The sequence below is a fragment of the Colletotrichum orchidophilum genome (assembly GCF_001831195.1).
Source record: "Colletotrichum orchidophilum strain IMI 309357 chromosome Unknown Scaffold_18.1, whole genome shotgun sequence".
Lineage (NCBI taxonomy): Eukaryota > Fungi > Ascomycota > Sordariomycetes > Glomerellales > Glomerellaceae > Colletotrichum > Colletotrichum orchidophilum.
The window spans coordinates 144,423-169,609 of NW_019172974.1; the positions used below are offsets into that span (position 1 = coordinate 144,423).

General features: G+C 53.7%; 9 protein-coding genes across 9 annotated transcripts; 4 read left to right on the forward strand and 5 right to left on the reverse strand.

The window, feature by feature from the left end:
* Positions 1-282: 282 nt before the first annotated feature.
* On the forward strand, positions 283-3,148 carry CORC01_03056 (uncharacterized protein; the record flags this gene model as incomplete). The annotated part of the gene is made up of 7 exons (XM_022614706.1): positions 283-907; positions 963-1,269; positions 1,334-1,877; positions 1,957-2,296; positions 2,498-2,916; positions 2,976-3,009; positions 3,069-3,148. The coding sequence occupies 7 exons, from the start codon at positions 283-285 to the stop codon at positions 3,146-3,148; spliced, it is 2,349 nt and encodes a 782-aa protein (XP_022478708.1).
* A 1,006-nt stretch (positions 3,149-4,154) lies between these two features.
* CORC01_03057 (uncharacterized protein) lies at positions 4,155-4,595 on the forward strand (the record flags this gene model as incomplete). The annotated part of the gene is made up of 2 exons (XM_022614707.1): positions 4,155-4,221; positions 4,309-4,595. 2 exons carry the CDS (start codon positions 4,155-4,157, stop codon positions 4,593-4,595), a joined length of 354 nt encoding a protein of 117 aa, XP_022478709.1.
* A 4,960-nt stretch (positions 4,596-9,555) lies between these two features.
* On the reverse strand, positions 9,556-10,818 carry CORC01_03058 (NUDIX domain-containing protein; the record flags this gene model as incomplete). Its single annotated transcript, XM_022614708.1, has 3 exons — positions 9,556-10,235; positions 10,319-10,677; positions 10,742-10,818. 3 exons carry the CDS (start codon positions 10,816-10,818, stop codon positions 9,556-9,558), a joined length of 1,116 nt encoding a protein of 371 aa, XP_022478710.1.
* A 605-nt stretch (positions 10,819-11,423) lies between these two features.
* CORC01_03059 (AT hook domain-containing protein) lies at positions 11,424-14,216 on the reverse strand (the record flags this gene model as incomplete). The annotated part of the gene is made up of 1 exon (XM_022614709.1): positions 11,424-14,216. One exon carries the CDS (start codon positions 14,214-14,216, stop codon positions 11,424-11,426), a length of 2,793 nt encoding a protein of 930 aa, XP_022478711.1.
* Positions 14,217-14,806: 590 nt separating this feature from the next.
* CORC01_03060 (ribosomal protein S21e) lies at positions 14,807-15,217 on the forward strand (the record flags this gene model as incomplete). Its single annotated transcript, XM_022614710.1, has 2 exons — positions 14,807-14,838; positions 14,986-15,217. 2 exons carry the CDS (start codon positions 14,807-14,809, stop codon positions 15,215-15,217), a joined length of 264 nt encoding a protein of 87 aa, XP_022478712.1.
* Positions 15,218-16,166: 949 nt separating this feature from the next.
* On the reverse strand, positions 16,167-17,912 carry CORC01_03061 (major facilitator superfamily transporter; the record flags this gene model as incomplete). Its single annotated transcript, XM_022614711.1, has 4 exons — positions 16,167-16,193; positions 16,252-16,475; positions 16,548-17,293; positions 17,362-17,912. 4 exons carry the CDS (start codon positions 17,910-17,912, stop codon positions 16,167-16,169), a joined length of 1,548 nt encoding a protein of 515 aa, XP_022478713.1.
* An 816-nt stretch (positions 17,913-18,728) lies between these two features.
* On the forward strand, positions 18,729-20,481 carry CORC01_03062 (carboxylesterase; the record flags this gene model as incomplete). Its single annotated transcript, XM_022614712.1, has 2 exons — positions 18,729-19,352; positions 19,450-20,481. 2 exons carry the CDS (start codon positions 18,729-18,731, stop codon positions 20,479-20,481), a joined length of 1,656 nt encoding a protein of 551 aa, XP_022478714.1.
* A 1,340-nt stretch (positions 20,482-21,821) lies between these two features.
* CORC01_03063 (malic enzyme) lies at positions 21,822-23,989 on the reverse strand (the record flags this gene model as incomplete). Its single annotated transcript, XM_022614713.1, has 5 exons — positions 21,822-22,602; positions 22,660-22,903; positions 22,964-23,260; positions 23,404-23,533; positions 23,606-23,989. 5 exons carry the CDS (start codon positions 23,987-23,989, stop codon positions 21,822-21,824), a joined length of 1,836 nt encoding a protein of 611 aa, XP_022478715.1.
* A 712-nt stretch (positions 23,990-24,701) lies between these two features.
* On the reverse strand, positions 24,702-24,800 carry CORC01_03064 (uncharacterized protein; the record flags this gene model as incomplete). The annotated part of the gene is made up of 1 exon (XM_022614714.1): positions 24,702-24,800. The coding sequence occupies one exon, from the start codon at positions 24,798-24,800 to the stop codon at positions 24,702-24,704; it is 99 nt and encodes a 32-aa protein (XP_022478716.1).
* Positions 24,801-25,187: the final 387 nt, after the last annotated feature.

Below are 25,187 nucleotides of genomic sequence, written 5' to 3' on the forward strand. Positions count from 1 at the left end.
ATCGGCGACTGGCCGCCAGTTCAAGAAGACGGAAGAGTCTTATGACGTGGCCTGGGTATCCGCGAGCCTAGATAAGGCTTTGCCAAATCCACAACTGCCTCTTTCAATTCTTGGATACATGATAGGAAACTAGCAATAGAATGACATGATCCTCCCTGTATGAGGTCGAGCATCCAGGCTGGAAAGAGAGTCGAAGAGACTCTACCCCGCATTCCCCGATATCCATCTCGGATCTGATCAAAAGCGCACCACTTACCATTGAGAGATACCACCAAATCAGCGATGCCCTCCTTTTTCAAGAGGTCCAAGGCCAAAGAAAGGGAGGCAGAGGCAGAAAAGGCCAAGGCAGATCGCCCAGCAACACCTCCCCCCGCCTACGACGCGGCACCAGACGAGCCTCCGCCATTCGAAGACCAACCACCACCATTTGAAGCTCACAGCGGGTCCAAAGGCAAGAGGCCCTACACCGAGCAGGATGTCGCCAATCTTACGAGCGCCTTCGGCTCGCTGCGACTCGGCACCCAGAGAGATCCCGACGTGGACTCCTGTCTCGCTCATCTGAAGCTCCTCTACGCCATTGAGACGCTGAAAGAGGATGTAGGCTACAGCGATGGTCTATGGGACCTGTGGGATTCGCGAGCCGGACCCAAGGACGGCGACGACGGTTCCAGCAAGGGTAGTCAGGACCGGGTGAAGGAGTTATTGGCAATGTTGCGCGAGAAGAGGTGGGCTGTCTACTTGGCGCGGGCGGCGGATCGATATCAGACTTGGTGGAAGATGCTCTCTGGAGGAATTCGCCTGCGTGAAGAGGAGATGAAGGACGCCGAGACGTTTTCAGATAAGTATTTGAACTTCCCTGAAGGAGGTGAAGACTATCCCTGGACGGTCGATAATCTGCCACCCCTAGGTGAGCGCAGCATCCCTGTCAACGCGAGAGTTCGATAAAGTCTAACGAGGGCCAGATGTTCTCATGATCTGGCATGCGCACATGCTGAATCCCAGAGCCTTTCTGGAGGACACTATGCGCTTCAACCTACGTAGATTCTGGACGACGGGGATGCCGTGGGGTCAGGTCAACCAAGTCATTGACTCCAAGTTCAACTACGAGGTTTCTGATGTGGCTAAGGCGAAGTGGGAGAAGGCAACAGGAAGGACGTGGAACAATCTTGACGAGCCACAGGAGAAGCAACTCGAATGCCCAGCATGCAAGCAGACTAGTGTAGTCCCTTGGACCACATGCGGCTTACCAGAGCTGTACAAGGGTGAAGAGTGAGTTTCATCATGACGGAGGCTTGGTACTGCTGTCTGGGACGTGCTGACCTCTCTGCGAAAGGCGGCCAGGTTTGGCTGGGAAAGGATACGGCGATGGAGACTTCTCTCAATTGTGCACAGGCTGCAACACCCTTATTACGCATCGTCTACTTTGCGTCGCCAAGATGGTCAGCGACACGGAGCTATACCTCAGCGAGGGCATCACCCTCCCCAGCACCGTCCTCGATCCAAAAGTGGGCATGCCGGTCGCCACTGAGGCAAAGCTCAGGGAAGTTACGTTTCCCAACAGGCTCATCGGAATAGGAATTTCAGAGAAGCTCTTGCAACTCGTCGAGCCTGGCCAACCAAAGACGCCTACGATGAAGGATGTTCGAGACCTCGTTACTGCCGCACTGGCCGACGACGACACTTTTGCAAGAATACAGGAGGTGAAGCCAGCCCTTTACGTCAAGAAGGACGGGACAGGCGGCAAGGTCATTACGCGAACGGAACGCTTTCAGAGTAGCAAGATGATGTCGAGGTACTGGGAAAACAGCTCAATCTTTGCTCTTGACCTCGTTGGAGCGACCGTACGCCAGGGAGTGTTCATCGGCAAAATGTTCAATGTCAGTTCTCAACATCCCATCTCCCCCGGGCCCTCGGAGCGCGGCTTCTGCGCAAGTTGCTCACAAGAACCATTCTCAGATTGACTGGCTACACAGCCCCAACGCGCGGGCAACCATGGATCGACTCATCCAAAAGTACCAACGCTTCATGCTGATCATGACAGAGTACCCCTTGTCTTTGACAGTACCTACTCTGGATGTGGACCTTGCATGGCACACTCACCAGTTGGCCCCGAGAGCTTACTACAAATTTTCGACATTCAACAGCGCAATGAGTGCCAGCAAGGAAGCCAAGTTCATCGACCACAACGACAAGATTGACGAAGACCAGCTCTCCCAATCGTTCGAGTCGACTAGCAAAACATACTTGGAGAAGTTCAACGAGGTCTATTCGGAATGTACATGTTGGTACTGCGAAGGTTCGTATGAATCGTTTTCCCGTTATCCCATGTTTTGCTGTTCAGTGAAGGAAATAATACTCATCAATGGTTGAACAGCCGTTCGCGTAAAGATCACAATCGATAGCTCCTCCGTCTTTGGCAAAAGCAAGCCGCAAAAAGGCATGTGATGGAAATTCTGCCCTGCCCAGAATCCAAGATATTGACACTTCTTACCTCTAGCCATCGACACGTTTGAGAAAGCATCAGCCTCGCAGATCTGTAACCCATCCACATCAGTCCACATATCCGCCCACAACGCCGTTCGCTCGGATGGGTCAGCTACTCACAACGCAACGCATCGCCAACAACGCGCAGTCTGGAAAATGCGTCTCGACGACGCCTACGAGCGCGCAAAGAAGCGTGCGGCGAAACGAGGAAAGACGCTGCCGCCAAAGGAGGAGTTTTACGACAACTGGGGAAAGACGCATCACAGAGACTCCCCTTACACGTATCCCGCGTACCTAATCGGAGGGGTCTATCCCGCTGGACACCCTAGCGTCATCCATGGATCTTGGGCCGACTGCGCTCAGGGACTTTGTGGTACGAATGAAATTGCTGCTGGAGGGTGTGGTGGCGCTGGTGGATGCACCAACCTGGCTGTGAGTTGCATGTCTTCAACCCACTGCCGAGTTGAGTGCCTAACAAGGTTCGATATCAGGGTTACTGGTCTGGAACAAGTCGGCAAGTTGGCGGTAAGTACAGGTCCATCCAGCCGGTCTCAGTTAAGGTTCTAACATTTCATGATCGATAGCCTGTGCTTATGGCGTGGTCGCCATGGGTTCAGGAGGAGGATGCGGTGGCGGCGGCGGCGGCGGATGTGGTGGCGGATAAGCAATATCTCGGCAGAAGTTGAGCCTCGTTATCTCAGGCGGTGATGCCCTCTTACTGTTGTAGCTGAATCATTTACAGTTTATTGAATCAAATATCGTCAACGTTAAATTGCTCTCCAACCAGCTCAATGCGTCTAGGCAAGCCACTAAGTTGGCATCACCAGTATTCCGCTTTAACAAGGGCGACGCAATATAATACATAGCAAATCCCTGTAATTAAAATTTGCCAAAAAAGAGATCGATAGTCAATTGACCAGAGGGTGTTTGCAAATATTTATCAGGCTCATAGTACCGAAACCGGATCTCAAACGCCCGCAGCATCAAAGGCTTTGGGCACAAGAAACCACTACCAAAGACGCGGCCTGGTCAGATGCAACTCTGTCCTAGATACGCCAGTGGATTCGATAGTTTTTGCGCGGCGACCGAGAATCGAACCGCTGTGTATCGATTTCTGTTTGACAGATAACTAAGAGAATCACCTCCAAGCCACCCGGCCGCCCTGATGGAAGATCGAAGACCTTTCCGCCCTGAAATAGGCCACGCAGGCGTCAGGAGGTAAAAGGAAGGAGCGAGGTGAAAGGGGGGGGGGGGTCAACGGAAGGTGAAGTGAGGGGCTTTTCTTTCTTCTCATTGGTAAGTGGCGGGTGGTGAAACGCGAGGTGGTTTGTTGACGCGTGCTTGCCCTCAGTGGTGATAGTTCACTCTCACCGACCTTCACCGAGAGCCGCCTGCTTTTTTGCTTCCCAAACCAGAGTACGGTAACTCCTTATTTTCCCACCACAACAACCACTTTACATATCCAATTTCAAACCTAGAAAACTCGCCCTTTTTCTCTTGGCTCTTGACTTTTTCACATCATCGATAATTGCACCCTTTTTTGTTCTACTTCACATACAATCCGACCTCACACCGTACCCAAGCGCGTCCTCTCATCTCTTTATGGCGCAGGTTCAATAATGTCACTCCTCATCATCATCAGGATTCTAATTTTACTCCAAAGCATCACAATGTCTCAGTCTCAACTTCCCACCGTCAAGCCGCTGATCGACGGCCACGCTACCTCAGCCATCGGCGGTACATTCAGCGAGGAAACCAAAAAGGCAGAGAAGGACGAGAAGGGCTAGACCAAGACCTTCAAGAAGGTCCTTCCATTCCGCCCAGGCTTCCAGCTGTACCAGAATGCTGCCTGTAAGGATCTCAAGGTTCTCGACGACAAGAACGAGGGCATGGCCTTCAAAAATGCTCTGCGCCTCGTGTCCCCCAATCTCGAGAAAAAAGCCATCGACAACGCCATCGCCCAGCTCTTCCTCACTGCCGATATACTCTCCTCCCAAAGATCCTACGTTACTGAGAGTGTCCCCAGCCTCCTTCTCCTTGCCGCCAGGGAAACCCCCTGGGGCAGAAAGCGGCCGAGACAGAGCTTCAGGAGGCTCATGGGCAGAAGATGAGAGAGCTTGGAATCACAGGCACCGCCGGATTCTTAGGTTAGAGTGTTTGGTTTGGTCTTTGCTGGTTCAACTCTGTCTGCCGTTGTCGCTTCCGATTTTTCCGCCCATATCAGCTAGCAAAGGGGCGATTGATTCTGGTCGCTTCGTGATTACTTTGATCACGAGTAATTGCTGGATGATGAACAATATTGCATTCTTGACTGATACTGACACTATGAATTATATCGAATAAGCCTGAACCCGTCAGTTGCCTACCTACTTACGAGATCATGGTGGTAGGCTGTTTCCTTTTCACGTGAAGCGAGTCAAGTGTACAAAGGTCAAGTCTTTCTTCTAATTCCACTGAGAAACGCATATCAAATTGGTCATCTAGAAGAATGATTCTTACTCCCATAACATTTGAATGCAGCAGGAAGTTTTGCGGTGTCATCATCTCCAAATCCAATAAGTAGAACAGCTATTTCTTATCCTTCGTTGCCGATCCTGAACCCGCAAGCAGTCTCTCCTGGACCGTGTCTTTGCTCTTGATGTAACTATCCAACTGGGGACTCGGCGAAGGCTGAGGAGCTGGTGTGCTTCATTTCATGTAAGCCGACTATCTTCAGTATGATTCGGGAAGAAGACTTGCGAGTTGGGCATTTTGAGAGATGGCCGTAGAGAGTGATATCGTAGTGTGATGGGGCTGGTAATTTGACCAACGTCTGCGCAGAATATTTATTGCAGGGTAATTGCTTTGATATTTCAAAAGTTTTCAGCCTCTTGAACCGTCCTTGTGATGTATTCTTCATTGCGTTGTGGCGTTTCGATCGGCATTTATAGTTTTTGTGACAGTTACTTGTCTCTTGACCACCAACCCCCCCTGGAATTCCTTTCCATGTTGTTGATTCCGTATTTAATCTACCAGATAGCTGATGAGCTAGCTCCTAATCACTGATCACCTGCTCATCTTCAGGACTTTTGTGTGGTCCACCCCACGGCAGGACAACCTACCGAGGTTGCTCAACTCCACCCCTCTGCGGCCGGGACAGGGCCAAACCGCCGAGCACGACCGGACCCGTTTTGCCGCCTCCAACCGCCAACTATTACTCGGGTTGCGTAGCCAATGATAGCGCCCCAGACCCCAGTCTCGTGAGGCTCTGCGACTATCCCTATGAGTTGGCGCGCCGCTCCATGCTCCCATCACTCTATCATCATCCCCCTCGGCGGTTGGCCGCTCTGCAGTTACCCCCACCCCCCTTAGTCCCACATAGTTCATGATAGGCGCCATGGGCCGGCACGAGGGCGGACGGCGGACGGCTCGGGTGCAGATGCTGTTCGGCTGATGTCTTTCCTGACTACACCGTAGTATCAGGCTCTCGTCTTTTTTCACTGCGTTTCGAGGTAACATCCGCCCCTCCTCCTTTTCTGACCCCCTTGTCAGTTCCCTCGTTTTTCTCACTTGCTCTCCCCTCTTCTCATTTTCAGTGCTTTGTGCATAGTAGGAAGTCTAGTTTCCAGAGATATGCTGGTTCAGGTTTTATGACGCACAGACGACAGCAAGGGAAGGCCGTGCGGGTGGTAAGTACCGGTGATGACAACCACAATCGAGGGATCAGTACATTTTGGCCGCAGCGAACAGTCCTGTTCAGATCTTAAGACATGGTTTCAGTGTCAAAGCATCAAATTACTATGGTCGGTATACTGAGTAAAATCAGCCGCGCTGCGGTCAAATCGTCAACCCCTCATCACTCTCTCGCCCATGTCCAGCAGATCCCAATCTCAAGGGCAGAAAATGGGGGATATGTTCCAACTCCAAAACAAGAGGGTATTAGAAAATTCCACGTTGCTCCCCTACTTTCTGTTCCTCTTATGAAGCCATGCTAGAGATTTGCCACTGCAGCCCTCATCGTCGCAGGTAAGCTGCCTCATTACTTTGCTGTTCCCCCCCATAGCAATGTACTCAGATACGCTTGTGGATTCGATGAATTCATCAAGTTGGGAGGTGGTATCGCTGTTTATCAATGGTTTAGTTTGAGGTTCCACCCGTGCTATATCAAACCTGTCGTAAAATAAGAAAACATACTCAGGCATGATGGATGAAGATTGCGGGTCTTAAGCTGGAGTAATGGCCCAGCCACAGATTTCGTGAAGAAAGTTGAACAAGATTGTAGGTCTGAATATTTCAGGAAGCCCAGCTTCAGAAAGTTTGTTTGGTTTGCAGTGAACTTTCATTCATCAACGTGGGAGGTTTCCTCGGTATTTATAACTTCACTTCTTGAGCAGCATCTCTCCAAGACAGATGGGTCACTCTTGTCTCTTCTCGGATCTTATTCGATATGAATCTATATGCAGTCCATCGGGCAGCATAGCTTACAAGCTAATTCCTAATCTATGGATCCGGTCATCTGCTCCTCCACAGTGTACGCGTTACGTTTCACTCTCGGAGGGTATAGATGCTGGCCACCCCACTCCCGCGGCCGCAACGTGAGACCGCAAGCCGCAAGCGACCTCCACCACATGCCGTTCAGCCGCCGTCAACCGACAGACTTCCGGACAGGAGATCCGTAAAATTGTCCAACCACAACGTCCGGAGTCCCGCGGGCTGAGGCTCTGCGTATCTAGAGTGGCTTGAGACTCCTTCTTATTTATCGAATCTTACTCGGTATCGGATCCCTGGTTGGCCGGTCATCATCTTGCCAGCCCTTCCCTCCTTCGGATACGGTCCTTCGGATGAAGCCACAGGCCCACGATAGGCGTAGGCGCCACGGATAGTCGATCGGATCATGGAACAGCACGACGACGGAACTCGGGTAAGGGCAGACTGGATACATCGCCGGCCACCCTTGCCATGACATTCCATAACCAGCCCTTTGACCTTTCTTATACTGGTGTTAGCGCCATACTCCCCGTTCCCTCCTTCTACATCTGCGCTGTCTTTCCCTGTCTCTCTCACTTTCCCCAATTCCCAGTGATTACTACCTCCGGGGTTAATGTACTGATTCAGTATAGATCCACTGTTGGTTTGTACGGCATGCATGCATGTTTCCTGCAACCCACCAACAGCCATTCCGAACGCTCCAATCAAGAAACCTAAACGCATAACGAAAAGAGGGGGTCTCTAGGGTTATGATGTGCTTCCTGCCATTATTTGTTCCATAGCCTTGCTGAGGGCGCATGGATGGCGTATGATGTGCCACCCGATGTAGTCGAGTATTATCCCTATGAGGTAGGTCTTGTACGACACAAACCGCTCTGAGGTTCGGCGAAGGATGGTCAAGACATTGCAGATTGCGGAGGTGGGTGAGGTGAGTAGCTGAGTTCCTTGTGTATTCGGCAAGTGAGGACATGACATCGAGAGGAGTTGATGATCTGCGATGAAGAGTGACAGCTTTTCAGGGATACGGTTCAGCACTTCACTCGTCAACGTTGGCAGGAGGCAAGAACGAGACTATAGTGCCGGTTGGACGACTTGATTTGTGGTTTTGATTCCAAAAACCCAGGTGTGAAGGCAAGGACTGGTGTAGCAATGCGGGATGAAAAGTCGACCAAAGATCCAATCCTTGATCCACGATATACGATTGGACGCAAACCAATTCGGCACTGCACTCGAGATAGATATTTTGCTTGGCTTACCGTCTCGAGGAGAGAGACGGACGGAAATTTCATCAAATCATTCAAGAAAACGACGGGAATCAACGTCATGATGGTTCGATCTGCGTCCACGAGACCGAAGCCTTCGGAGCGATAGTCGTTCCAACTCCCCGATGCCGCGTATGGGGGTGAGGGGGAAAGCCACAAGATAATGGCCCGTCGTTTTTGGCGACCATGAAGTGACGATAGACCGACGAGGATCAAGGATGGAGCAGAGGGCGCGAACGCGTACGCGATGCAATCTTGAGCGGTGACGAACCCTCGCCCTCTCCGGCCACAGAGCCTCAAAGTTCGAGTAGAAGACCAATCATTGGCGGAGAAGGAGGTTTACGCATAATCATTGCGTTTTAGGCGTTGGGGAGCCGTGTTGGCATTGGCTCGACAGATGAGGGAATATGGACCAAGAATTAGCATCACGGAAACACATTTCCCATTTCCCCACGGCTGGTAGATCTTGGTACGAGACACCAGTAGAGTTGCTCTGGGCCAACCACAAGTTCCCCCACGAGCACGGCGTAGCCGAACGTGTGCTATCAGATAATAGCTATATCTTGAGCCAATGATCAACCAGGCGGATAACCACAAAGGAGGTTGGGGCGTAGGGAAAGGAGGGTGGTGTCCTCCACTTCTTGGACAGCAGGGGGCACAGAGGAAGATGGATGGTTAAGCTGATGGCCGCATGGCGGCGGCCCCAAGGCAAGGATCACTCTGCGTTCTGTTCACCGTTCCAACAGCATGTCCAGGATATCTGCATCTCGTGTGGGGTTGCACATACTTGGGTTCGGCGCAACAGGCCTCTTTGAGAGATGAGGCTCTGCACTAGAGGCTCTCTTTTGGACCGACGAGCGTTCAGGTAGGAGCGCATTCCCCCCTCTCGACTCTCTTCTGGACTATGTTTGCTGTGAAGGCCCGGAAGAACTCGCCTGGCAGGGCGGGAAAGGGTTAAGGTGTGGCTGCCATGGCTCGATGAACTCCTGCAACGGCACTGCCCTGGATGCCTTGTTTTCCTGCACAATAGCTATGCTCGTTCGCGTTAAACGTCTCAGATTCATCAGATCTCATCTTCCCATCGTCGGAATGTGCAGTTCATATTTTTTTTAAGGTTTTTCTCGATGTTGTGCGGTGGTAGAATGCCAAAAGCGTTTGACCAGAGTTCTGGGTGAAGAAAGTGAGCTGACCATCCGGTCGGGTGCTGCAGCCCTGGGTCGTCTGTTGTCTCTCCTGACATGTCCAGCCTCAGACCACAACCACACAAACCACAAAGAGGTAAGAAAACCATCCTCTCATTCATCAACTGATCAATATCTAGGCTCTACGATGATGACCAGCTTCACAGCTTATGTCTACCCCCCTCCTCCTCCGCTTCCCTCGCCCTCTTCGCCTCCTTCTCCTCTCTCAACACCTCCTCGCGACCCCTCACCTCGACCTTGCGCGGCCCGTCCCTCGTAAACTTGACCAACACGACCCTCTCCCAATCACCTCCGCGGCCCGACCCCTTGAGCTCGGGACCAGGCTTGTCCAGACCGAGCACGACGCGGCTGTCTCCCTCGCGAATGAACAAGTTGTGCGGGCTCATGACCTTGTCCGCCCACGGAATCTCCGACGAGGGCTGCCTCCGCCCGGCCTCGGACACGGCCGTAGGCGCCCTCTCAAGGAACTCAATCAGGCCCCGCCTCTGCGACGCAAAGTACGCGTCCCCGTGGCCCTTACCGGGCGCCGGCGACGGCGCGGCGGCCTTGCAGAACTGTGAGACCAGGTACAAGAGATAATACTGCGGCGGGAAGAGGATGATCTCGCCTTTATCGGCGCGGTAGAGCCACGTCCACGCGTCGTCAAACTTGGCGGCCGTGTGCTCCACGCCGCCGTCCGGGGTCGGCACGATGATTTCGTTCTCCGCCGCATCGGCCCCGGTCGAGGCGGAGTGCGGGAGCATGTAGATGTACATTTGCGTTGTGAAGCGTTTGGACACGTTCGTGGGCGTCACCCACCTGGTGAACGGGATGAGGCGTCCTATTTGCGAGCATGAGTGAAACAAATTCTTCCCTGCGGCTCTGCGGTGATGTGCTTGGGTGCATTCAATATTAGCTACTTACCAGTATCCGGGACGCCGCCCACGCTGTCGACCCATTCGCTGAACCGCAATTTGCCGCCGTGAATCTGCTTGCGGGCCCTGTCCCTGTCTGCAGATGGAACGTGAATGAGCGTGGACTTGCCGTCGGAGCCCTTTCTGGTAGCAAGGAGGATGCCCGTCTCCTCAAAGCACTCACGTATGGCACCCAGCCGATACGCGTGGCCGTCCTCGTGCCGTTCTCGGGCATCACTTGGCGGGATCTCTCCATCGTGGAATGAGTCCAGATTTCCGCCAGGGAACACATGGGCCGATGCGAACGATGTTGAAGTCTTCACGCGGTGCAGCAGGAGGACTTGGTTTGTCGGTGAGAGGAGCAGGATGCTACGGGCCGGCCATTGTGAGCTGATGGCAACGAGCATGCACGCTTCTTATGGGCGGAACTCACCTGGCACTGGGCCGCGGCTCCATGATCTCTCTTTCGCGCTTCGGCGGCGACGAAGATGATGAACGCTGTTGTGGCATACTGATGTTTGGCGCGCCTGCTTGTTGTCGGGCTGTGCTTGAAAGAGGCGTTGCTATGAGTGACGTGTTTGGCGTGAGATCCCTGCTTGAAATGCGCGTCGCAATCGAGCGTGAATATGAGTGTAATGCGAGGTTTGGGTATCGAATTGATGGTACCGAATAGCTTCCTGGAAAATACAATCTACCTGTACGGAACACTGGCGATAACAAAGGCATTGAGGACCTGGTGGTGACAGCCGATTAATAGCTCTAGTCAAAAAGTCATGAGGTGTACGGGACAAGATCACCGACCCGGCGGGGGGCGTTGGCGTTTTTGCCGAGGCTCGGTGTGCGCCCTGTGACGCGCCCTGTTGCGACCTCTTACAACACCACAGAACACAGTTCATTGCACACCTCATTTCCTCTCACGTAGGGGGGGTAAGTCATATATCACAGCTTCTCGATCGGGATCATTCTCGTCTCAAGGACAACGTTATTTCATTTGAAGTGTGGCTTGACAGTACCAATAGTGTCAATTGGCGCCGGGCATCTTATAGTAATGTCTATGCCTAACAGAATGCAAGAATATTCAATGGGTATCGTAATTGCATGATGTAGACGCCGAATCAATACCTCTTCCGCTCCTTTCCTCTTAAGCTCTCGCGCCACAGACAACAAACGCTCTTGGACTCGCACCATTGCTTCACTTCAGTCGGCGACACTTCCCCGTCATATCCAACCCTAGACAGCTGTCCAGTGTTGAGCCAAGTAGCAAGATCTTCAAGCACGATCGGATCATACATCAGCATCATCTCGTGGAAGGACGGCTGCTTGGGGTCCGTCGTGGGTGGTGCCGAAGTAACAGCTGCAGTGATGCGCGCAAATAAGACTTCCGGCTGCTGGCTTTGGGACGCCGCGAGTGACATTTCCGTGTCGTCGCCGATTGACACTGAAGCTTCTTCTGGAGCTGGCGAGAATGTAGACTCGGGTGAAGAACACGGTGATGGCGACAACGAAAGTGATCCTTCAGATGCCGAGTCCGGGATCTCAATAACCTCTGACACTTTGGTCTTCTTCCGAGGCGGGGATGCCACTGGCGAAGCCGCCTTCAGAGGCACCTTGGGTACATTTGATGCACCAGGATTTGGTTTCGAAGTGCCCTTCTTGCTTGACTTCGAGGCAGTAGCTTTCGCCGGCTCTACGTTCTTTCTCGGTCGACCACGGCCTCGTTTAGGAGACGGTGGTGGAGGCTGAGCAGATGGCGGCGGCTCGCTGGACGGCAATTCAACTTCAACTTGACTATTCTTCCGCGGACGACCTCGCGGTCGCTTCGGGGAAACGGTTGCTACTGATTTCTGTGACTTTGCAGCAGCAGCTTGCGCCTGGGACGTCGTCGAAATTGGATGGTTTGTGGGAAGCGGCGCAAGGGCGATCCTCTGCTTACCCACCCAGCACTGGTCCAAAAGAGCAAGCATGGCTTGCCTTCGCTTGACCGGTTTGAACCCAAAAGACGAAATCTCTCGCGCAAGCTGGTTGTCCGTGTACAGGCTGAAGTCTGGTTTCGCGATTTCTGGGGCCGCGTCACCCACCACCGAGGGCTTGGACGCTTCCGATGCTTGTGTTGGTGGTGACTCAAATGGCAGGTTGCTAGCCTCGTCCCCCATGTTTGGTCCAGATCCACTAGAGACCAACAGCACTTCAGCTCGGTGTTCTTCCATTTTAGCTGGGCTGGCATTTGGCGAGGACGGCGATGCTTCTTTCTGCGACCGCAGCATGTCATCGTCGCGGGTCTCTTTACCCAAAAGATCGTCTATGTCTGGAAAGGACATGTCCGACAATATGTGAGCTGGCAATGGCACCGTTACTTTCTCCTGCGTAGAAACGATAGGCTGTGGCGGCAACTTGATGGCTGCATCGTTGCCCAGTAGGTAATCAATATCCGGGAACGAGACATCTGATGGAATGTGAGCTGGCGGGGGCGCCATTATTTGATCGATACCCGCGTAGCCAAAAGGATTGAGACCATTTGCAGCGTCTGGTGCAGCCTGTGGAGTGTCTGCAAGATTGATGACGTCCAAGTCTAGCAGCCTGCCGTCCTCGTCCCTCGCGCCTACATCCCAAAGCTTTTGCTTGGGTTCTGGCTCAACCGCGTCGCTGTTAATCGGGGTCACGAACGGGTCTTCTCTCAAAGAGTTCGATGCCTGCAGCGCGGACTGGAGATCCCTTAAGAAAGTCGGCGAGTGTTCCCGTGCCAATTGGCTCGAAGTCCCGAAAACATAATCTTGTTTCGCAGCTTGCCTGAGAGCTGCGTTTGGTGACAGCAGGACTGGCTCTGGTGGGGGAGCCTTTTTCGATTTCTTTGCTTTGGATGCCCGCGCCTTGCCCTTTGACTGGACAGTCTCACCGCCATCATGAACACTATCAACTCGGAGCCCAGAGGCCCGTTCCTGTTCGGTCGGATCTGGAACCGCGTAGGCTGCGGTGGCCAGTCCGGTAATTGTACGCGGCTTCTTCCTCGGCGCCTTTACTTTCAAAGCCCCCTTCTGCGGCGGCCCCATTTTTGACGATTGGTTGACGGGCATTGTCTCGATCAATTTCCTCTTCTTCAATACCGGTGTGTCACCATCAGATGGCTCAGCCGAGGGTCTCTTCGGCTCCTCATCCGGCCGACCAAACTTTCCGAAAAGATTATCAAAGGTATCATTCAATGCGGCACGGCTCGGGCTTTTCGCAGTCGAGGAATGGAGGTCGGTGGCCTGGGAAGGTTTCGACCCTAAACTCAGGCCATTGTCGGCTGGGGGTGGTGTCCAGTCCACGCGACGTCTCATAGCCGCCTCTAGCTCCAATGGACCGCTTACATCCTCCTTTGGTGATGGTGGAGAGGCCTCTTTGCCTTCATTCTTGGGCTTCGCGAAGTGGCGACTCTGAACCCCACCCTTCTTCGCCGTTGTCTTGGGCTTCGCAGTCTTGGATTGCCTTGCCGCCTTCGCAGATGTTTTCTTCGGTTCTGCATACTTCTTCCACGGTGGACTAGCAGAGGCATCTTTGATCGGTTTGGGTGGTGGAGGCGGTTGGTATGCCTTCTTCTCCAGAACCTTAACGCCTCTCTTGCGTTTCGGCTTCGGCACATTCGCAATGGAAATCACCGTAACCTCCTCTTCCTCGTCTTGGGGCCTCGGTGGCGCACCCTCATCTCTGCAAGGTGTTGTCAAGTCGATTGCAGGTTGCTCCTGGCGCAGAAACCTCGAAGCACTGGTGAAGTGGTGGCTCGCGTGACTTGGAGAGGACACGGCAGCAATGGGACTTCGAATGGGCGGTTTCTTTGGGAATTGAGACTTGATCTGGTCTAGAGATGGTAGGTCAGGCGAAGAGGGGAGGTTGTAGACATCATGACGGGTGCTTCGAAACGGCGACCCCATCGTGAATCTCGGCGAACGCTGTGCGATGCGCAAAGCGCATGTTTTCGACACGACTCGCAGCAGATTGAAATGTTTCAGGATTGTACCGGCAAATAAATGATTGCACAGCTAGAAATAGATAAAGCGCGTCACTGTTTCCCTTACGAAGACGGGGGAACTGGTGGAAGGAGTAGAGAGCGCATTCGAGTGGCGATGACGGTTTAGAAGGAATTCACGACGTCGACTCAAACATCAACAAAGCACCCACGCGCGAAGGAAGCATGGAGGGGACCAAGTTCTAGGCTCGGGTACGTACCGTGCCTGCCTGCAGCAGGGGGGGAAGACCATCCTGGTCAGGTTCACTAGACGGAAGCACAGACCACACATTCACAGTGACAGCTCCGTCTATCTTATCGCAGCCATGAGGTAAGCAGCGTCGCTAGATCCACGTGATCTCAACCCTTTCCTGCCGCTTCGGCCCGCCCACACGAAATTTCGAAAAAAGAAGGCAGTCTATCACAGCTCTCCCGCATCTCGACCCCGCGAACGACAACATCCACGCAAAACACTACCTACTTGCTTCTAGTCAACCCCGAACGCAAGCAGCAACAATGGAGAACGACAAGGGCGAGATCGTCGATCTGTGAGAAATTCCCCTCCCCATGCCGAACCGTCCACGAGAATTTCCGCGCGACGAAATCGAAAAAAGCAGCTTCGAGGAAAAGCCCGATTACACAAAATTCGAAGTCCAAAGTCTTGCTAACCTGTTGTCTTTTTTCCTGCCGAATAGCTACGTTCCGCGCAAGTGCAGCGCCACCAACCGCATCATCAAGGCCAAGGACCACGCCTCCGTCCAGATCTCCGTCGCCAAGGTTGACGAGAACGGCCGCGCCATCCCCGGCGAGAACCACGTCTACGCCCTCTCCGGTTTCGTTCGCGCGATGGGCGAGAGCGACGACGCCTTCAACCGTCTGGCCCAGCGTGATGGCCTCGTCAAGGCTGTCTGGTCCGGCCAGCGATAAACGCTGAAAAGCTGCGACCTCGGGGGAGGATGGTACGTCGGGAGTTTATTTTACGGCTCGCGAAGGGTTGTTCAACAGCCGGACGGATGGGCTGACTTGTCAAAAGGGTCTAGTCGTCTGGTCTGGTCGGTCAACATCATGGATCTAGAGTTGGTTGCATGGTATATCGCCAATTCGAGGCGTCCGGCTCTCTGCGGAGAGGAAAATGGCATAGGAATGGTTCACGACTACCCAACAAAATGAGAATTTCCGCGTTCGAGATCAAGACAAAAACCAAAAGTCCCCAGTGACCTACCGCCCCGCCCCGATGCGATCGCTTTTCCTTTTCCCCTACGCCCCGGCTAGCGAAGGATTCTCGTGCCACCCTCGATGGTCTCCATGGTCGAGGATTCTGGGGCTACTCTGATAGCCTCCGTGCCGCAGATTGATGCAGGCCTTGAAAAAGCCGTGGCCGTTAAGGTGTTCGTCATGGTACAGATACGGGTCTCACATGTCTAGGCGCAGCCGCCAGGCTGTCAATACGATTATGACTTCAATCCCAAAACTTTCTCCATCGCGCGGCGTCTTCACGCCAAGTTATGGATTGACCTGTCCCGAGACTACATGTATCATTCGTGACCTTCATTCACTGTGAGGCGGAGCTTGCTATTAGATGCGACATCAGAAGCAATCATCCACATGAGCGATGACTACGGTGAGTCTCAAGTGAAACGGACGATGGCGTTGGAAAGTAATGTATGAGCTCTTGTTGCTGAGGAGGATCCCTGATGGCACTCGGGGTCTAGTGCCCAGCCACATCTACACTATGCGCGGGCGATCCCGTTGACCACTTGTACGCTTCAATATGCTTTATGATTCTAGTGATAATCTTGTTTCGAACATGGTCTCATGAATGTCGCTCTTCTAATCAAATTGTCGTCTACAGTCGTCTCTACAACGCAAAACCATCTTACAATACATAACGGAAGTTGGGGTTCTGGCCGCGTGTTAGTCGTCAACCTTTCTTGATGATCACAACAGCTTGGATAACTTACCTCCTTGTCAGTCAAATCAACACCCTCGTCCTCGTGCTCAGCATCCGGTGTGACACCTGCCGCCGCCGCCGCCGCATCTCTCTGCTTGTTGCGCCGAATCAGCAGCATACGCAGGCCAACGGCGATTGCCACCTGCGAAGCCGAGCAGGCGAGAATAAGTTTGCACCCAGTCTCATACAGCGGCGCCTCCTTGGCCAGGAAGGCATGGGGCCCAATGATATTACCTAAAAAAATTGTGTCAGAAAACTGTGAAGCACTCTGTGTCTGGGCAACTGGGGAGACAAAGTAGGTCATACCTAAGCAATATGCCGTAAATACGATGGCCGACGCCGTGATGCGCTTGGTATATCCGCCGAGGTTCGTCGCCGGCATCTGCAGAGCGAGTACCAGAGACGCGACGTAGCAGCCACTCATGTAGTATCCGAACAGGACGCCGACCTTGTAGTGGGTTCTATCGAGCTTCCAGATCATGCAGCAGCCAATGATGGTAGGGATAAGCCACAACGCCATGACGGTCGTGCGTTGGTTGCGGAGCTTGGACGCGGTGAAGGCTCCCGTGAGGATCCAGAAGACCTGGAAGGCTCCCTGGGGGATTCCCAATGCCGTGGTCAACAAGGGGTCAGTGACGAGTCCCTTGATAATGAGCTTTCCAAAGTTGGCCACGCCACCGTTGATGACCTCGTTGAGCAGGACGAAGAGGGTCAGAAGCCAGACCTGGGCGTCGAGGCAAGCCTCCTTGACCTGGTACCACTTGATGGTCTTGTTGAGAACGCCAGTCTTTGCGAGACGAGCACGGCCGACCAGGAGTGCTCTCTCCTCGAGAGAGAATCTCTTGGCGCTCAAGATGCTGTCTGGGAGGAACGCAAAGAGCAGCCCTCCCCAGATGACGGTGATGCCACCACAGATCAGGAAGACGGCCTTCCAGACTGGGAAAGAGTCGATTTGGCCGATTCCGTAACTAAGAACACCGCCGAGCATGCTGCCAACACCGTTGCAGCAGTAGAAGAGTCCTGCTCTCATGGGCTGTTCCGATCGCACATACCTTGGGCACGACGAGTTAGGACCAACATTGGCGCAAGGTTGGGGGGGGGCCGATTCATCTAGACTCACCACATGGACACCATCATCATAAAGCAAGTCGTGATGGGCGCCTCAAAGACTCCGAGCAAAAATCGACATGCAGCAAGTCCCGGGAAGTTGGAGCACGCAGCCGTGATCATCAAGATGGAACCCCATGACAGAACACATCCCGCCACGACCTTGCCCATGCGCGTCTTTTGGGCGATGTAGACCCACGGGTACTCGGCAAACAGGTAGGCCAGGTAGAAAATACTCGCAAACCACGAGTACTCGGTCTGCGTGACGCTCGTGCTGGAGAAGAGGTCAAAGACGGCCGCGTAGGACAACGCCTGCTTGTCAATGTACTGCAAGACGTAGGTTCCTGCCAGGAGCGGCAGGATCATGAGGTCGATCTTGCGGACCAGGCGTCGGTTCTTCTCCTTGTCGTTGACGAGCTCGGCGAGATACTCCTCGGTGATGTTGTTCTCCTGGAGAAACGCCTCGGACTCATCGAGGTGCGCGACCTCGCCCACCGTGAAGGACTTTGTCGGCTCGAGGCCATTCTCGGCGACTTTGATGTCCTTGGAGACCTTTTCCGCCATGGTTGTCGATGTAGGTGGACTTGAACGAGACTGGGACGAGGTGAGCGTGATCCGGAGATGAAGCCTCTCTCCGGTTTTCCCAAGGGACTCCCATCTCTGTCAAGAGCGGGATACCTCCTTTAATGTCTCATGGCCAATTGGTCATTATCTCGACAACCCTGACCACCCACGCAACCCATTCCGGGGTAACTTAGATAGGTTGATAACACGGAGGCCCAAAAGCTCATCAATGGGACGTCTTATCTGAGCCCAGATCCATGAGGAACCACAATTTACGGGCGATGTTATCCACAACACTGGAAACGCAGCTGACAAACAATGGCAATAGTGGCAGTTGGTTATCGCGGGGAAGTCATGTCGTGGGGCATGAGTCGGGGGGCGTCCGATAGCACAAGTCGGAGGCTGATAAGCCGGGAACGGGGGACGTTCTTGAACTTTGATCAAGGGGGCCCGGCACCAGATCTGGGCCCGGGAGCACGTCGCCCGCCGAGATCGGCCGTTTCGTCCCCGCGGGAAAACCGCTCGGTATCAACACGTCTGTCATTTAACGCCAAATCAAGTCTGCCGCCAAGCACATTGGACAACTACTCGTCAGGCCACTATTCGGAGCTTGTCCGAGAACGCATCTCTAAGTCGACTGCAATTGAACGGCAAGCCGGCACGAGCAACCGCCGATTATCGATAAGAGCTTCGTTGCATAACCCCCCCGGTTGAGAGTTGTGAACTGCAACTCGAGTCAACTGAACTCAACTCGACTCAACTCAACTCAATCACCTGTCCCAACACATTCAAGACAGAAAAGACTTCACAGCCGCAATGGGTTCAATAGTTCAAGACACCCGTCCTTCAGTAAAACTCACGCAAGGAACCGTCATCGGCACTGTGGTGTCAGATGGTCTCCCCCGGCCAGTTGAAGCTTTCAAGGGCATTCCGTATGCGCTCCCTCCAACTGGAGATCGCAGGTTCCGCGCGCCGGTGAAAGTCGAACCATCAACCAAAGAAATCGACGCCTCGAAATGGGGTCCCGTTGCGCCCGGCAAGCAGCTCTTCCCCGGCGGTCCTACATTCGAATACAGCGAGGACTGCCTGACAGCCAACGTCTTCCGACCCATCTCGTCATCTCAAGATGAGACGAGCACCTCACTGCTGCCCGTCGCCGTATACATCCACGGCGGCGCATTCAACAGAGGCACAGCTATGATGCACAACACTGCTTCATTCCTGGCAAACTCGGGACAGGCGTTCATCGCGATTTCTTTCAACTACCGTATAGGCGCCCTCGGTTTTCTCCCGTCAACCAAGAGTCTTGAGGAGGGTTCGGTGAATCTCGGTTTGAAGGATCAACTCATCCTTCTCGAGTGGGTTCGCGACAACATCACCGCATTCGGCGGAGACCCCAACAACGTCACGCTCTTCGGTATCTCCGCCGGAGCACACTCTGTAAGTCCTCAGAGACTGATTCACCCTTCGAAACAACCCCCTCCCGCCCCCTCCTCCCCAAAAAAAGGAAAATTCCGAGTCTAACAGAAAACACTAGATTGGTCACATCCTAATCAACGACGAGGGCCAATACAATCCACCCCTCTTCCACAAAGTCATCCTCGAATCCGGCGCCCCGACATCCCGCGCAGTCCGCCCCTACAGCGCCCCGGTCCACGAAGCCCAGTTTGCAGACTTCCTCGCGGAAACCGGCTGCCCGCCCGACCTCTCCGCCGCCGACACCTTCGCCTACCTCCGCGCCGCGCCCACCGAGGTCGTCCAAAGAGCCCAGATCGCAGTCTTTGATAAGTACAACCCCTCCCTGCGCTGGGCCTTCCAGCCCGTCGTCGACGGGGACATCATCCCGCGCCCGCCCATGGAGTCGTGGCGCCTCAACAAGTGGCGCAAGGTGCCCATCATGACGGGCTTCAATCGCAACGAAGGGTCCATATACATAAGCAAAAAGGTATCCAAGTCGGAAGAATTCACATCCTTCTTCGCCGACCTGCTACCGCTGCTGTCAAAGGAGGACGTCGACACCATCGACAAGCTCTACCCGGACCCCCTCACCGTCGCAGACTCGCCCTACAAGGAATCCCTCGACGGCACGGGAGCGCAATACCGCCGCCTGGAAATCGCCTACGGACAATACGCCTACGTCGCCCCCGTCCGCCAGACGGCCGACCTCGCCTCGCGATCCACCGCGGAGCCGGTATACCTCTACCAGTGGGGCCTCGAGAGCTCCCTCCTCGACCGCGCGCGGCACGGCGAGAACATGTACTACGAGGCCTGCGAGCCCGCAAAGACCAAAATCTCGCCGACGCAAAAGGCGCTCTGCCTGACGCTGAACGCGTACCTCGCCAGCTTCATCGTCGCCGGCGACCCCAACGCCGTGCGGGGCGAGAGCGCGCCGGACAGGCCCGTGTGGGAGCGGTACGTGGCCGAGGACCCCAAGGCGCTGGTGTTTGCGGAGGAGAATAAGGAGCTTATTGGGGGCCCGGCGGGTGTCCCCGCGCGTCTACATCCTGACACGTGGGCGAGGAAAGAGTCGGAGTTTTGGTGGACCAAGGTTGATGTGTCGCAGCAATGAGCACATCTGCAAGTAAAAATAAATAAAAATAAAAAATATGATGCCAACTCGGGTTTAGCCCAGTTAAAAAGGCCCTGCTGATAATTGCGGATAACTACTATGATCACATTTTCAAAACTTCTTCCACTGCCGAAACCACTCATGTTCTCTCGAGGTGGGAGTATCGCAATGAACGATATCAATATCCGAGTGAACTGTGCCGAGCCTATGAACGAGAATTCGGCTTCGTCATTTTGTATTGGAGCATTCACATGTAAAGCAGTGCAGCTCACTTGACGTTGAATCAAGATCAAGAAAAGGGTGCTCATTGGATAGTGCTTAGCTTATGTCCAGATCCAGAGATGATTGTCACGGCAATTCGCAAACGAGAAGAAACCGTTATTGACAACAGGCACCATTCGTTAAAGTGTACTTGCATTGAGTGATTGAATGCCACATTGTATATACAGACATGGAACAAAGTTGAGCCTTGAATCTGGGTATCTTGAATCACGGTGATTGGTGAATCGGCTACATTGCTGGAATATGGTACCATGCTGACAAGTTTCGAAGTAAACGACTACGGACATTCCTCATCGGTGGGATTTCTATTTAGATGAAGACTATTTGCAGTTCCTTGAAGCAATCAATAACTGACTTCTTTGCAAATTTCTTGGTTGTTGCCGTTCCTATGGGAAGTGTTTTCCTTCGTCTTAGTCACCTAAATTACGCGTAATAGATCATGGACCCTGAAGAATGAGTACAATTCTGATGTTTCTAAATCTGTTATTGATTTACAGCGATGTTCAGAGCTACTTAAAATTCTTCATTCGTATTGAAGTGAGAGTAATGAGTGAGTTTAGTTGAGGACGTTTCAAAGACCAACGCGATCGGAGATTGCGACTCTCTTTTCCATTTAAAAACAGCATTTATTTGCCAATTTAATTCATAAAACAACAGCACATTGCAATTCTTCCCTGTTACTTACAAAGATATCTCAAGATGAGATTCCAAGGCTATTGTCAAAATTATCCGAAGGATTTGGTATCGGAAATCTTTCAATGACCCCAAAACGAGGCTGAAAGGCCTTTCTACAGAGAGCCTCACGATCAGCCTTCCGCCTTCAGCATCCTCGTTTCCGAAATACGGCACATGCGACCACACCCACTGGAGAACTCGGGATCCCGTCCGCTCTCCCATCGATAAATCAGTGAGGGCCGGAGTAGTAGTCGGGTCGGTGACGACCGGCGAATGCCCGGTGTTGCATGTAAAATTCATTTTTGCCGTCTTTACTTCCTAACGGAAGAGGCTCTCTATTCAAGGACACACACGTCCGTCCTCTTGAAGAAATCGACCTTTATCTACCAGCTGCCGACTCTGCTAAAACTCCCAGCAACCTTCATCTCCCCCTTGGCCTCCCTACTCGCTTCGCTGAACTCAACAAGCTTCAGCGGGCGGTACTCGGGCGACCACATCTGCTCCCGGACCCACTCGTCCAACTCCTCGTCCCCCTCCGGAATCCCCTCTTCCGTCGCCACGCCCTCCTCGATAGCCGCCTTGATCACCGCCCTCGCGACCCTGACACTAACGTCCCTCACGACATCCACTCCAGGCAGCAGCGGCGCCGTCTGGTCCTTGAGCGCGGGACTCAGCGACGCGACGCCCTCCACGGCCGCAACGAGCATCTTGTCCGTCACCAGTCTCGCCCGGCAGAGCACGGAGCCGAGGCCGATGCCCGGGAAGACGACAGAGTTGTTGCACTCCGCGACCTCGATTTCGATCTCCTTGCCGCCGTCGCCCCAGGGGCCCTTTACCGGTTTGAAGGGGGATCCCGTGGCGACGAGGGCCTTGCCGTCGGTCCACTTGTAGATATCCTCCGGCACGGCCTCGTGGAGACGAGTCGGGTTGGAGAGGGGAAGGATGATAGGCCGCTCGACGCCGGCCGCCATGGCACGCACGATTTCTTCGGTGAAGGCCTTGGGCTTCGTCGAGGTCCCGATCAGGACGTTGGGTTTGACATTCTTGATGACCGACAGGAGGGACCCGTCCTTGTCTTTCCAGTCCGCAGGGTCCTTGGCGAAGCCCTTTTGGGCAGCGGACACCTCGCTGTCAGTGGTCAAGAGGCCGGGCTTGTCGATCAACCTGTGTTTCTGTCAGCGGAAGTGATACATCTCATGGGGTTTGCGGACATTCACGTACCAGATCTGCTTGGACGCATCCTCCTTGCTCATGTTTCCTTCTGCGGCAATGGCGTCTCTAACTTGGTCCGCGATTCCAACGCCAGCCGAACCAGCGCCGAAGACCACCAGGCGCAGGTCAGTGAGTTTCTGCTTGCTAACATGCAGAGCAGCCGTGATGGCTGCCAAAGTAACGCATCCCGTTCCCTGCACATCGTCGTTGAAGCATGGGATGTGGGGACGATATTGATCCAGAATTCTTCTCGCTGAAATGTTCATCGGGCGTCAGCAGAGCCTCGAGATCAAGCTTCGCACAACGTGCTTACCATTGGTGAGCCCAAAGTCCTCGAAATGGATGTAGGCGCGGGGATACAGCCTCCTGGCAGCCTTGACGAACTCGTCAACGAAACGGTCGTACTTGTGTCCCCGCACACGCTTCTGTCGGAGTCCCAAGTAGAGATCATCGTTCAAGAGCTCCTCGTTGTCGGTGCCGCAGTCGAGCACCACAGGTAGGGTCCGGTTGGGGTGAACGCCGGCGCATAGAGTGGTGAGGACGAGCTTCGCCACGGAGATTAAAACACCACCGACACCTTGGTCACCGATGCCCAGAATCTCTTCTCCGTCTGGTGCAGCTAGTTAGCAGGCTTTTCGGGCATCACAGGTTCGGAGAACTGGGGGTATAGGCAGGGATCGGGGGACATGCCGGTAACGACAATGTAGTCGATATCCTCTGGTCGCCCCCACTGGGCGAGATCGTGATACACACGGTCTACGTCATTAATGTTCAGGAAACAGCCGTCGGGCCTTCTAAACAGCCTGGAGAAGTTCTGGATGGCGTCTCCTTCAGTCGGCGTGTACACGATGCTAAACATTTCCGGAAGATGCGCTTGGAGCAACTATCTCGCTGTCTCAGAATCACGAATGCCTTTCAAGTCTAAACTGACCAGGATGATATGCAGAAAACATACCCGATAGTACAACACCTCATTCTGCTCCTTCAACGACGTTAGGAAAGTATTCTTGGCGAGATCATCCTGTCGGCTCTTGTACTGCTCGTAAGCGCGGTGCATCTGCTGGTCCAGGGAGTGGATGCTCTGGGGAAGTAGGCCGGTGAGGTTGAACTCGCGGCGCTCGTCCTCGGGGAACGCGGTGCCTTTGTTGAGATACGGCGTGTTCAGCAGCGCGCTTCCGGTGACGGCGCAACTGATGGGGCCGCTGGTACTCAGAGGCAGGTGGGAGAACTTGGGCTCCTTGCGGTCCTTGGCGGGAGCCATGATGTGGGATAGACGGGATGGATGGTAGCGGCGGGTGATGGTGTTACGCAGAGGGTTCACGATGATCCTGGGTAGCATCGAATTCTAACGAGTCTCAAGGGAAGTTGAAGATGGCTTGGGCACTGAATTGGGTGTGGGTGTTTGCACAGTCAGGTATATGATGAGTGCGCGGGAGTCGAGATGAACTGATTTGAAGCACATGCAAGGACGAGAGGTTGTGATAAGACGCCGACTTTGGATGTGTCCCATTTCCTTGGCACAGAAACGCTAAGAGCGGCTACGTACATTTGGGGAAGGGGGGTAAAGCGAAGTAAGGTAGAGAGGAAAGAGCGACGTGATGGCGTTGCCGTCGTGCCGTTTGTGAGCGCTGACTGCCAAGTGACGTCAGGCGTTCCTTTGTGGTGACTGGTGACAGAAAGGGCGGCCAACTGGCGAGGTGCTATTTGCAAGTGGGTGGCCCAATGCGGTGGAGGAATACCTACACGGGAGACTGGCAACTTGGACTGGGTCTCGGCCAGCATGGTGCAAACCTTTGCTCCTCTGAATCCATGGTTCTTTTCACGGAAAAAACGGAACCGGGAATGCGGGCACCATTGACCACAGTTTTATCTCGTGACAGTTCTCAATCCCAGAGGACATTTGGAGGTTTTGCCAACTGGCAGATTTACTGGCGGCGGCAAAGTAGGTGCTCTGCAAGCCTGGAACTAGCAACTCGCAGCCATGCCACGACTTTGCCCAATTTAATTTGACCGGCAAATTGGTAGCTGGCCATCGAATACTGCTGGTCTCTTCACATTCCAATCACCCATTCAATACACATAACGTCACGCGGATAATATATGTCGGTACGCCTGGAGCCTCGCCCATGTAGGAAAAGTAAGATGGGCATGGACTATGATGGTCCTGTTTCTCTCGCAGCCCGGCAAAACGAAAGAAGAGAACGCGACACCAGAGCCGAAGCCCCGACATCCCGCCTCCCCTCGATTCGCCGTTCATAAAAGTGTATTTCCAGTCCTCTCCAGAGTGTACCGCAAAACGCGGCACAAGAAGGAGACCCTCGCCGAAGCGAAGACTCGTGAAAGCCCGAGTGACTGGGTAGACGCTGCTGTGGGTAAGGGAGGTGGCTGCTGAAGCTACCTCCTCCTGTTCGTTTGGCATCGCCTCAATGCTTGACGTGGATCTTGGACACTGCAGATTACAGGTAGGCAGGCAGACAAAATAGTGCGCCGGTTTCTCATAGAGGTGCGAGAATTGCCCCTGTTGGCTCACTTGACCC